At 41.4% G+C, this 13,260-nt stretch overlaps 1 protein-coding gene across 1 annotated transcript in view; it reads left to right on the top strand.

Moving 5' to 3' along the window:
* The window catches only part of SNTG2 (syntrophin gamma 2), a 310,557-nt gene that overhangs the window by 238,743 nt on the left and 58,554 nt on the right, over positions 1–13,260 (top strand). The window contains exon 11 of the mRNA XM_068409305.1: positions 2,078–2,116. Coding sequence (XP_068265406.1) covers positions 2,078–2,116 — 39 coding nt within the window. The remainder of the gene's footprint in view (positions 1–2,077; positions 2,117–13,260) is intronic.

Here is a 13,260-nt window from a genome sequence, read left to right on the forward strand (position 1 = left end):
GGTGTCTGTGCCTGCAGGCTGTTACCCACCTCTGTTGTGGAGATCCCCATTCCTCCTCTGGGGTGGCAGGGAGGTGGTGGGGAGCATGGCAGGGCCCCTCCAAGGGGCTGGCAGGCTCTCCCGGCTCTCCCAGCACTCTACCCAAGGTCACAGCCAGGCCTGGCAGGTGCCCCAGGCCCCCAGTAGGTCAGGCCACCTCATCCCCTGAGCCTCAGTCACTTCCAGCTGTCTGACCCACCAGCACGCCTGCACCATTTGACCACACAATTCAATTCAAACGGGCTGCAAAAGTGAGCATATGGGGAAGAAGGAGCCCCAGTGGCCCATGATGAGTTAGGATTGACTTGGTGAGTTCCTATAGCCCTGAGCCTTGGTGTCACCCTGTGTCAGTACAGTTAAGGCCCCTGCGGTCATCCTATACTCCTCCACATTACGTTTTGTCCAAGGTTCATTTTGTTTATGGTCATGGATAATTCACTCTATACAGAATAATGACTTGTTATTGCCATCTATTAGCTACAAGTGTGTGTTTGTGTATATACACTTTATATACTGTGTATATATATACCTGTAACTTTCATATTTGTATATATCATTACATCTCAAAGCTGTACTTTACTAAAACCAAGCAGGCAATAATCTCATGGTCATTAGATATTTATGTAATGGCTAAACAAGCTGTAATATAGCTCCAGACAGTCCAAGACGAGTCCAGACAAACCCTGACACATCCTGAGGCCTGTGTCGTTACCATAACACCAATCCTGTTGGCCTCTTACAGGTGTACTGGGTCTGGCTGGAGGTAACTTTCTTCATAGCAGCCATATGGTGCTGTGTTTTGTATTTGTGGCTAAAAGAGCATTAATAACACACCAGTGTTTTTGCTGTTGCTGAACATTGCTTGCACAGCATCAAGGCTTTGACTTTTTCTCACTCTGACACTCCTGCTCCCATGAGGGGTGAGCAAGGAATTGGGAAGGGACACAGCTGGGACAGCTGACCCAAACCAGCCAAAGTGATACTTCATACCATATAGCATGGTGCTCAGAAGTGACATAGAGGACAAAGAAGGTGGAGGTTTGTCTTTCAATGTGGCTGTTGCTTGGAGGCTGGTTGGACATCAGTCTGCTTGTGGGAGGCAGTGAGTAATCGCCTTTATATCACTTGGCTTTTTCCTGTTTCCTTCACTTATTAAGCTCTGTTTATCTTGACCCATGAGTTTTCTTGCTTTTGCTCTTCCTATTCTCTCACCCTTCCTGCTGGGAGGGGGAAGGGAGTGAGTGGCTGTGTGGGTGCTCAGCTGCTGGCCAGAGTCATCCCACCACAACAGGCAATGGCATCACCATATTTACTGAGCTGCAGACACTGGCTGCAGACATTGCTCTGCTTCCAAAGATTATCCACAGATTTGATCTTACAAATCTGGTATGGCCAGGATACAAGCAATAGCCATGGATTTCTTCTGCTCTTTTCCTGTGGCAAATGTAGTTTTTCCTGTGCGTAGCTGTAGCTTTTGGTCTTCTATCACAAGCCTTTCATTTCTTATAAAACAGGCTTTTTGATGACAAGATCCTTTGGAAGTACTCATCAACTGTAGGACAGTTCACAGCTTATATTGTTGCATGTAGAGGAGTCTGTCTTTCCAGTCATTTAATCTTTTTCTGTCTAGATTCCATATCATTACTACACTTACTAATATTGCACTTCAAAGAAGTGTTTCACTTTAAAGAAGCCAATATCTGTTTACTTAAGCAATTGTTTAACTGAGACCTAAGTGAGGTGTCTACAGTACAGTATAATATTTTAAGAGAGGCAAAGTTAAATTCGTAAATACAAATCTTTGTGAAGGTTTTAATGAAAACTCTTATACAATGCTTCCCGTCTTTTGAGTCCTTGGTTTTGTAAATTTAGTGCAACAGTAAAAATCTAGTATTTATGCACTGAATTATTTCATTTCTTATAAACATAATTTGGAAATATTAATATAGTATTCAATAACTAAGTCAATGCTAAATGCATCACAGAAACTCTTCAGTGTATTAATAACTCCATGTATTCTTCTGTCTCTCTTTCATAGATGAAAATGGCAAATAAATGCTGTTCTCCCTCAGACCAGGTAAGATTTTCATTATATTATCCAGTTTTTAAAATTCTTGTCATTGCGTTAAGTTGCAAAATTTGTAGAGCTTACATACACACATTTAGTTGGTTTTAAAATTCTAAAACCAAGTTTTCTATGGTTTTGAAGTTCTGAAATGACCTACTTTATACAGCAGATCCTTACTAATACACGGTAATGATTAGAATCCACCACTGTAGACCTAAAAAGTGGATTAGGTGGAGCCGTGAAATAAATGAGAGGGGAACAATGGAACTCACAACCAGGTCTTGGAAAGTGTAGTTTACGTTTGCATGCAATATCGCAGCAGTGAGTCTGATGAGTTAACTCTGTATTTACATCACATATGATGCACAGATAGCCAAGGAGTGTATTACAAATCCGATCTGTTTTGCTTGTGTCATGCTGTGCAGACTATGTTTGTCATGACTACCTAGGACTTTTGGAGCTCAGGAGCCTGATGAGATATTTATTCTGCTCCAGCTAACCAAATGTCCTTAAGACCCAGATGAATTTACTGCATTGGGAAGTATTCTTACTTACTCTTAGCATTGCAAAGAGTTCTTCATTTACTTTGTAAAATGTAATAGTAGCATTTTCCAGGCTAGTTCTGTAGTTCTGAGAAGTACTTTGAAGCTTGTGTTATAAAACTAATGAGTTTCACTTACATGTCCTTTCATTGCATCAATCTGGCATTAAATCATTACTCAGGAACAAAGAGCCCAATCCCTGCTGTTTCCAAGAACGCTGGGTTTGTAGGCAAGGGCTCTTTTATACTGTTTTACTGCAGAAATTTATTATGGAGTTTTATTATAGAAATCAAAGACTGAGTCAAAAAATTCTTCATATCGGGATCAAATAAATATTTATTAGTTTGACAGCTTGTATATTCTTTCATATGCCACCATTTCATCGTCTTATTTGTAAAATGTGCTTGGACATTTATAGACTTCTAAAAGTTATTAAAAGTATTTAACCATTGACATTTTCTTATACAGGAAACTGTTTTATTATATTTGGGTCAGTACTTTGAAAAAAAATACACCTCAAAAACCACTACAGGCTTTAACTCTATGTATAGTAGATAATCAAGTTACCCCCAAAACCAAAATAAATACCTATTCTGTATAAGAAGGGAGCATTTAATTACTGTCTCTGCCATGGCTTTTAATGATTAATTAAACTGATATGAAAACCAGGTGATTATGAATGCCAGGGGAAAAAATATTTTATTTGTATATCTTTTGTTGGATGAACTCTCTTCTACAAGTATTTTAGTAAAAAAGTTTATTCATATCAGTTTGGGCAGACATAATGGGTTCAGTTGAAAAAAGGAAGACATGTTCTTCCTCAATTTTTAAAAAATACTGGGGACAGTCATACAACCTATAACTAACTACCTAATTTGGTTTCCTAAATAAATGGGCTAGTCTCCATGAACTACCTAGATAGGTAGTACAGAAAATTATTCTGTTACAGAGAGTTGTTAAAATGTGGAACTTGATATCAACACTTTAAATCATCCTTTTCAGGAGCCTCTTTTTCTGTCTTGACTATACTGAGATCCTAAGAAGAGTAGCCTCTTAGAGTATCATCTAAATTAGGTGCCTAAAGTTAGGTAGTACAAATCTGTCTCACTTTTTCTATTCCAAATATGAAAAGAAAGGAAGATACAATTAGGACCTTAATTTCAGGAGCTGAAAATTTAAGGTGGGACTGACAGCAACAAACATTGGATTCTTCTCTGCCAAAAAGTGAGAAGAATAAAGTTTATAATGAATTTGGGCAGATCAAGTAAATAAAACTAGCAAACATAAAAATATTAAAGGAGCAAATGTGAAAAATTCAGACTTTAAAATGCCCTGTGAACATTTGCTTTAAAAGCAACCAAAATGTGAATCTCTTATATATGTACCGCAAAGGAATGAAGTACAACTTGGCAATGATAACTGAAAGCAGAAGAGGACTTGATCTGCCCTAGATGAATGGAGCCTATTATTGTCAGCTACATAATGTTTGTACAAACCTGAATAGCTCTTTTTAATGCAAATGATTTAAAACTTAGAGAAAGGATAAGCTTAAGAGGTTGAAGGTCGCTTGAAGAGCTGCCTTGCAGTAAAATTGGTGATAGCTGCATATTTATCTTTGCTTTTGAGTATGGACATTCCTGAAGAATTAAACAGGTCCTTAGACTTTCATTATTGTGTTGCCTGAAGTGAGTTTTCTTTATTGCCTTAGAGTCCAACTTAATCTTTCATAAAGGAACGAGGTTGGACAAGGAACCTTGTCTTTCATATAACCTCTGACAGTTTTTACTGGAAACTGCATCTCCAGAACATAATGAATTTCATCGGCATACAACTAAGTAAACTGGAAAGTGAAAGGACTAAGATATTGGTTCTCTGGCTGTATTTATGTGACAGGGTGGTGTCAGGGCAACGGTTGGACTCGATGGTCCCTGAGGTCTCTTCCAACCTGGTTGATTCTGTGATTCTGTGATTCTGTGTCTCTTTGCCAAAAGAAGATGTCAAACAAAGAGTCTGGACTTTGCTCTTTGTCTATGATACAAAGTTAGAAAGAGGTAGTAGGAAAGGTAGTAGTAGTGTAGTTATTATGAATATATTTGTACTGTTAAAATAAACAGTACCAGGCCATGTAGCTAAATGGCATGGTCTGGCTACTTCCACACTTTTAAATTCTCTTCTCCCACTAAAGCAGGGTGCCTGCATTTAAACTGCCTATTGTAAATTATTCCCATCAATGCTTAAATCCCAGACTGTCCTTGGGAATTGTTTGGAGAGTTCTAGTTATCCCAGGGCATGTCATTCCAGTTAGTCCATGTCAAGGGCTACAAGATTTTAACAAATATTCAGGGATTACACGAATTTGAAAAGTATTAAATAAGTACCACTGCTGAAGCTCTGGCTCTAAGTGTATATATATAACCTCAGTCAATGACGAAGCACACAGCATCTACGCACCGGATACTTTTAAAGCATATTGCTGCTCCACAAGGACAGAGGGGATTGAGCCAGTTTGTACATTATTTTATTGAATGTGGAGGGTTTTTTCAGCTACCGTTCTCTGAATATTATATCTTTTGATTCTGCTTGATATAATTTATTTCAGTGCTCTAGAGACTTGAAAGCACTTGATTCTGTGTTATCAGTAGGCAGTTAGATTTGGGACTCAATTTTCAAAAAGATACACACTGCTGGATTGCTCTATATTTTTAATGAAACAGTAAATTAGGCAATTCTCTCTCTGCACAGAAGAACTATTTGCAAGGTTTTTTATTTTGTTTGCTGGTGGTTTTCTTATGGTTTTAAGACTAATATGATCATTTCCTGTCCTCCACTAAAACAATAGTTTCTTCTCATTAGAAACAGGAAACTATTGATCAGATATTAATTAAGAATATATTTTTTCTTGTGATTCTGTAAAACAGATTTTCACTACTTCCTACGATGTCTCTTCACTTGTTTGTTTTGATTTTTTGCAGTGATCTGTTCATTGACCTCCAGAGGAAATCATACAGAAAATGAAATCTAGAGACAATGATTGTAAAAGCATAGCATATGGTAGTACCAGGAAGGCCAGGAGACAGATTAAGATGCAACCAGCAAGGGATATATGGGTAACAAAAAATTACCCTCTAAGTGCATTAATAGCAAGAAGACAAGGGAAAATGTTTGTCTTCTGCTCAGAATCACAGAATCACAGAATCAGTCAGGTTGGAAGAGACCTCAGGGATCATCGAGTCCAACCGTTGCCCTGACACCACCCTGTCAACTAGACCATGGCACTAAGTGCCATGTCCAGTCTTTTCTTAAACACATCCAGAGATGGTGACTCCACCACCTCCCTGGGCAGCCCGTTCCAATGTCTAATGACCCTTTCTTTCTGTGAAGAAATGCTTCCTAATGTCCAACCTGAACCTCCCCTGGCGAAGCTTGAGGCTGTGTCCTCTTGTCCTATCGCTAGTTGCCCGGGAGAAGAGGCCAACTCCCACTTCACTACAACCTCCCTTCAGGTAGCTGTAGACTGCAATAAGGTCACCTCTGAGCCTCCTCTTCTCCAGGCTAAACAACCCCAGCTCCCTCAGCTGTTCCTCGTAGGTCAGACCCTCCAGACCCTTCACCAGCTTGGTCGCCTTCCTCTGGACTCGCTCCAACACCTCAACATCTTTCTTGAAGTGCGGGGCCCAGAACTGAACACAGTACTCAAGATGCGGCCTCACCAGTGCTGAGTAGAGAGGGACGATAACTTCCCTAGACCGGCTGGCTACACTATTCCTAATAGAGGCCAGGATGCCATTGGCCTTCTTGGCCACCTGGGCACACTGCTGGCTTATGTTTAGCCGGCTGTCGATCAGCACCCCCAGGTCTCTTTCCACCGGGCCGCTTTCTAACCACTCTTCCCCCAGCCTGTAGAGCTGCATGGGGTTGTTGTGGCCGAAGTGTAAGACCCGGCACTTGTTCTTGTTGAACCTCATGCCGTTGGTCTCGGCCCATCTATCTAACCTGTCCAAATTCCTCTGTAGGGCCTTCCTACCCTCTAGCAGATCGACACTGCCACCCAGCTTGGTGTCATCTGCAAATTTGCTGAGGGTGCACTCAATCCCTACGTCTAGATCATCTATAAAGATATTGAACAGCACCGGCCCCAGAACTGAGCCCTGGGGAACACCGCTAGTGACCGGCCGCCAGCTGGACTTTTCCCCATTCACCACCACTCTCTGGGCTCGGCCATCCAGCCAGTTTTTAACCCATTTAAGAGTCCACCCATCCAAGCCCCGAGCAGCCAGTTTGTCCAGGAGGATGCTGTGGGAGACAGTGTCGAATGCCTTACTGAAGTCTAGATAGACTACATCCACAGCCCTGCCCTCATCTACTAAGCGGGTCACTTGGTCATAGAAGGAGACCAGGTTGGTCGAGCAGGACCTGCCTTTCATGAATCCATGTTGGCTGGCCCTGATGCCCCGATTGTCCTGCATGTGCCATGTAATGGCACTCAGGATGATCTGTTCCATCACCTTGCCTGGCACCGAGGCCAGGCTGACAGGCCTATAGTTCCGTGTATCATCCTTCCAACCCTTCTTGTAGATGGGCGTTACATTTGCTAATTTCCAGTCAGCTGGAACTTCTCCAGTTAACTCCAGTCTCCAGGACTGCTGGTAGATAATTGAGAGTGGTTTGGCAAGTTCATTTGCCAGTTCCTTCATTACTCTGGGGTGAATCCTATCCGGGCCCATAGCCTTGTGGGTGTCCAACTGGCACAGCAGGTCACTAACCATCTCCTCCTGGATTACGGGGGGTTCACACAGCCCCCTGTCCCTAACTTCAGGCTCTGGGGGCTGAGTCTCCTGAGGACTCAGCATATCAGAGGTCAGCCTTCACTGAAAAGGTCAACTGCAAAAGATGGTTATTGCAAATAATACTAGCAAAACCCAATAAAATCTCAGATTGCAATACAAAAGGAAGTTATGGTGGTATGTGTGCTTTTAATGCCTGATGATATTTGAAAAACCGGTCAAAGTAATCTCAGAGCTATTATCAAGATATTTTAGGGAATTTGTGTCTGCCAGGTGACATATCAAAAGAATAGGAAAGGGCAAACATTATGGCTGTTTATGGGAAAAGAAAAAGAAGCTGGAGAATTGGAGACTAGTCAATTTAACTTCAATCTAGAGAAAGAAATTTGAAATAAATAAACAAAATATTTGTATGCAGCTGCAAGATAACAAATGAATGACTGCCCTGAAGGATTTGTCAAGAATGAATAGTGACAACCAATCTGATTTCCTCCTGTGATAGTATAACACATCTTGTGGATGGGTGACAGGCGGTTGCTGCAACTTGTCTTGACTTCAGTAAGGTTAATGACATTTCTTGACATTACAATATTTTAAACAAGCATTATACGGATTTGGTTTTACAGACTTTGTTGGATAATCCAATAATAGGTACAAATGGTTCACTTTCAAAACTGACATATTGACTAGAAGTGCTGAAAAGGTCTGTCCTGGATCCAATTCCTTGAATACTTCCTTTATGGTGTGTTAGCAAAAGTAAGCCTACTAGTTTTGCAGGCATGAAACTTTAAAATGTAGTGTTAAACTTAAGGATGATCTTGACATATTGAAGAAGAGTCTGAAAAATAGGTTCGAAGCCAATTAGGGTACAGCATATAGGCAAGATTAATCAAGTGTACGTGAGAGGCTGTGGGAAACAACTGGAGAAGTTGTTACTGGAAAGTACATGTAAGGTGTCTGGGGATGTAAATTCTTTTAGGAAGGTTTGGTCCATCCTCCATTGCCTTGCTAGCACTTAGGGAGGCCATCCCAGATGCCCCTGTCTGCAGAAGCCAGTCAGATAAAGACAGTAAGAAAAACAACAGGTTCATTGTTGTGTTTTATTATTATGGCTTATTATTACATCACCCTGTGATGATCAGGTACACGGCTGACCAACAGAAACCCCCAAAAGCCCTGTTCATATGTTTTACCTTATATTCCTTTTCTTCCCCCCCATTTTTCCTCCTCCCAAATAAGGAACCCATCCACGTTTTACTACTTCTGCATTGGCCTTTATTTTTTCTGATTTTTACATGCTTGTTTGGTAATTTCAGTCTTAATCTGTGATACCACCACCACTGTCTGTGAGTCAGCACCCCTTCTTCATTATCTTTTGACATTCTTCACCCATTCTTCACTTCCTTTTCAAGTATTTCACCTGCTAGTTTATCCCTTTATTGTTTTAGTAGTGTAACCGCAGGCTTGAGATAGCCAGCCAACTTCTCCCTTTGCATTGTATGGAATGTCCAGCAGTTTCTCACATTGTTACCTTGTGAGTTTAACGTCATGCCAGGGCTGACCATTTACCTGCATGTCATAACAGCCTTTTCTCCTTTGTGGCTTCTGAGAAGGAGGCAAGCAGCATGGGCTGTACCTAAGTCAGTTACTGCAAGACATGCTAAATGTTTCATTTACTGTAAGGCTTTGGCAGGAGTAGTGCATCTGATTTTGTGCACTATGTTTCCGAAAAGATACTGACCAGAGGTTTTCCATGGCCTCTGTGGACGGGTTGAAGGAAAGACAGAGAGGGAGGTATAAAATAAATATTCAGGAATGGTAACTTTGTGCTCAGAGAATAGCGTGAAAAAGAAGCAAAGAATGATGCCACACAAGCTACATGTTCTTGTTCGTGGATTTTTGCTCCGTTTATGAACTGAATAAGATTTTTTTTACTCTTCCAGTCTAAGGCCAAAATCATTTTGAGTCTTTAATCGATAGGGCAAAAAAAGTCTTCAATTGTGGTTACAGCAAAAGCGATTCGTGTTTAACATGAGGAATAGACTTCCTCATCACTAGTAGAGATAATAAAGTGCTAGAATAGATTGTTGAGAGACATTATGAAGTCTCCATTATGGGGGATTCTTAGGACATTAGGGAAGCATTTTTTAGAAACAAAATATGTGTCATGGGTACTGCATTTTGGAGACGGTAATGTACTAAATTTGTCAGAAGCTTCTTTTCCACACTGTTTTTGATAATTATATGATCCTAATTCTAAATAAGGAACTTTTCAAATATAGAGGGTTTTCTGAATGCTCCTTATAGCAGAACTGCTGCCCTGGCTATGCCATGAACATGTTTGCTTGACTTCATCCTGCAGAATAAAAGAAACCCTGCACATACTCTTGTAAGATCAGTTTCTCTTTTTATTTTTCATTTTCTCAAAACCAGAGAAAAATGTTTAAAAAATATATAGCAAAAAAATTACTTTCTCCTAATTGTTAGTCTGGAAAAGTTAGATTCTTGCAGACTATCGTGTTTGCTAAGTCGTGGGGAACAGGAGAGGTGCCTGAGGACTGGAGGAAAGCAAATGTCACTCCAGTCTTCAAAAAGGGCAAGAAGGAGGACCCGGGTAACTATAGACCGGTCAGCCTCACCTCCATCCCCGGAAAGGTAATGGAGCAACTTGTCCTCCGTGCTGTCTCTAGGCACATTGAGGATAGGGGGATCATTAGGGGCTGTCAACATGGCTTCACCAAGGGGAAGTCATGCTTAACCAATTTAATAGCCTTTTATGAGGACATAACCCGGTGGATAGATGATGGTAAAGCAGTGGATGTGGTCTATCTTGATTTCAGTAAAGCGTTTGACACAGCGTCCCACAGCATCCTCGCAGCTAAACTGAGGAAGTGTGGTCTGGATGATTGGGTAGTGAGGTGGATTGTGAACTGGCTGAAGGAAAGAAGCCAGAGAGTGGTGATCAATGGGACAGAGTTTGGTTGGAGGCCTGTGTCTAGCGGAGTCCCTCAAGGGTCAGTACTGGGACCAGTAATGACTTGGATGAGGGAATAGAGTGCACTGTCAGCAAGTTCGCTGATGATACCAAACTGGGAGGAGCGGCTGACACACCGGAAGGCTGCGCAGCCATTCAGAGAGACCTAGACAGGCTGGAGAGTTGGGCGGGGAGAAATTTAATGAAATATAACAAGGGCAAGTGTAGAGTCCTGCATCTGGGCAAGATCAACCGCATGTACCAGTACAAGTTGGGGACAGACCTGTTGGAGAGCAGCGTAGGGGAAAGGGACCTGGGGGTCCTAGTGGACAGCAGGATGACCATGAGCCAGCAATGTGCCCTTGTGGCCAAGAAGGCCAATGGCATCCTGGGGTGTATTAGAAGGGGTGTGGTTAGCAGGTCAAGAGAGGTTCTCCTCCCCCTCTACTCTGCCCTGGTGAGGCCGCATCTGGAATATTGTGTCCAGTTCTGGGCCCCTCAGTTCAAGAAGGACAGGGAACTGCTAGAGAGAGTCCAGCGCAGAGCCACGAAGATGATTAAGGGAGTGGAACATCTCCCTTATGAGGAGAGGCTGAGGGAGCTGGGTCTCTTTAGCTTAGAGAAGAGGAGACTGAGGGGTGACCTCATTAATGTTTATAAATATGTAAAGGGCAAGTGTCATGAGGATGGAGCCAGGCTCTTCTCAGTGACATCCCTTGACAGGACAAGGGGCAATTGGTGCAAGCTGGAACACAGGAGGTTCCACATAAATATGAGGAAAAACTTCTTTACAGTGAGGGTGACTGAACACTGGAACAGGCTGCCCAGAGAGGTTGTGGAGTCTCCTTCTCTGGAGACATTCAAAACCCGCCTGGACGCATTCCTGTGTGATATGGTCTAGGCAATCCTGCTCTGGCAGGGGGATTGGACTAGATGATCTTTCGAGGTCCCTTCCAATCCCTAACATTCTGTGATTCTGTGATTCTGTGAACTTACACCTGTAGAAAGGGAGGAGGACTAAATTCCTTTAAGCATGGAGAGATCATGTAGAGATAGAATTGAGATCTTTCTTGGTAACTGTTTTAACTTTATTTATATGGGAGGTCAGTATGCAATTCCTAATGAAATTCTCTTGGTCTGCTTCAGAGATTTTTTCTGGGATCTCAGGCCTTCCACTGAAAAAACTTACTCTAACAGAAGTACCACTTTAAAGCACTTAAACGTTTTAGCCTCCAGTCAGTTAGCTAATATGTAGTGCCTCTGTGAGGTAAATAACTATTACTACTATACTGATTTTAAAGACAACCAAACTGAAAAAAAAGTCAAGAGATGTGCCAAACTCGACAAAACAAATGTTTACATAATAGAATTCTGAAAACTGTGTTTCCATTTCTGAACATGTTTCGTGAAATCTCACTATGCTTTATGAAACAAATACATTCACAGTATGTTCATGGTATGTCCCATTTTTTTGTGTGATGAAATAGTTTATATTAGATTACCCTTTGAAGTTGTAAGGCTTAAAAACACTGGATTTTAGAAACTCTATAGAAATGTGTCAGACAAAGAAAATCTATTCGTATTATGCTGGTTTTAGCTGGGATAGAGTTAATTTTCTTCATAACACTGGAACAGGCTGCCCAGAGAGGTTGTGGAGTCTCCTTTTCTGGAGACATTCAAAACCCGCCTGGACGCGTTCCTGTGTGATATGGTCTAGGCAATCCTGCTCCGGCAGGGGGATTGGACTAGATGATCTTTCTAGGTCCCTTCCAATCCCTAACATTCTGTGATTCTGTGATTCTGTGTAATAGCTAGTATGAGGCTATGTTTTGAATTTGTGCTGTGAATAATGTTGATAACACGCTGGTGTTTTAGTTGTTGCCAAGGAATTCTTCCATTGAGCCAAAGACTTTTTTGGTTTCTCGTACTGCCTCTGTCCTCCTAGCTTCTTCTCTACAAGAAGCTGGGAGGAGACACAGCCAGGACAGCTTACCCAAACTGGCCAAAGGGATATTCCATACCATAGGACGTCATGCTCAGTATATAAACTGGAGGGAGTTGGCCGGGAGGGGCAACTGCTGCTTGGGGACTATCTGAGCACTGGTCAGCAGGTGGTAAGCAATTACGTTGTGCATCACTTGTCTTCCTTGGGTTTTATTTCTTTTGTTGTTGTTGTTGTTGTTGTTGTTGTTCTTATCTCCCTTTTCATACAGTTATCATCAGTAGTAGTAGTAGTAGTTTATTTTATTTTATTTCAATTATTAAACTGTTCTTATCTCAACATAGGAGTTTTACTTTTTTTCGATTTTTCTCCCCATCCCACTGCGGGCTGGAGGGGGAGGAGTCAGCAAGCAGCTGTGTGGTCCTTAGTTACCAGCTGGGATTAAACCGCAACACCTATTTAAGCAAAAATGTACGAAAGAGTATATTTAAGCAGTGTTTCTTACCCTGATATGTTGGCCACATCTTCCAGCTGTCAGCTGGGTCTATGGTGTTTCTGGCAGTGAGTGGCACAAGGCAATTCTGTCTTCAGTGAAGAATCATGGTCTCTGATTAAGCTGTCTTCCTGAGCTTCCCTGAGCTGTTAGACTATTAAAAAAAATATTAACAACTCTTCTTTATTCTCCTTTTCTTTGTATATTTCTGCCTTGTGGATTGTGAGAGAGATTTTATAGTATATAATTTTCTGCACAGGCATCTGCTTTTCACAGGTTTTAGAACTCATTGCTTTTCCATTCAATATTACAGAACTGTGATTTCACTGGATTATTACTATCAGATCAGTCCTTCTTCAGGATTATAATCCAATTAAAATTATGTTAACACATTTTTAAGCAGAACTATCATTTTATT

Source organism: Nyctibius grandis, chromosome 1, assembly GCF_013368605.1.
Source record: "Nyctibius grandis isolate bNycGra1 chromosome 1, bNycGra1.pri, whole genome shotgun sequence".
NCBI lineage: Eukaryota > Metazoa > Chordata > Aves > Nyctibiiformes > Nyctibiidae > Nyctibius > Nyctibius grandis.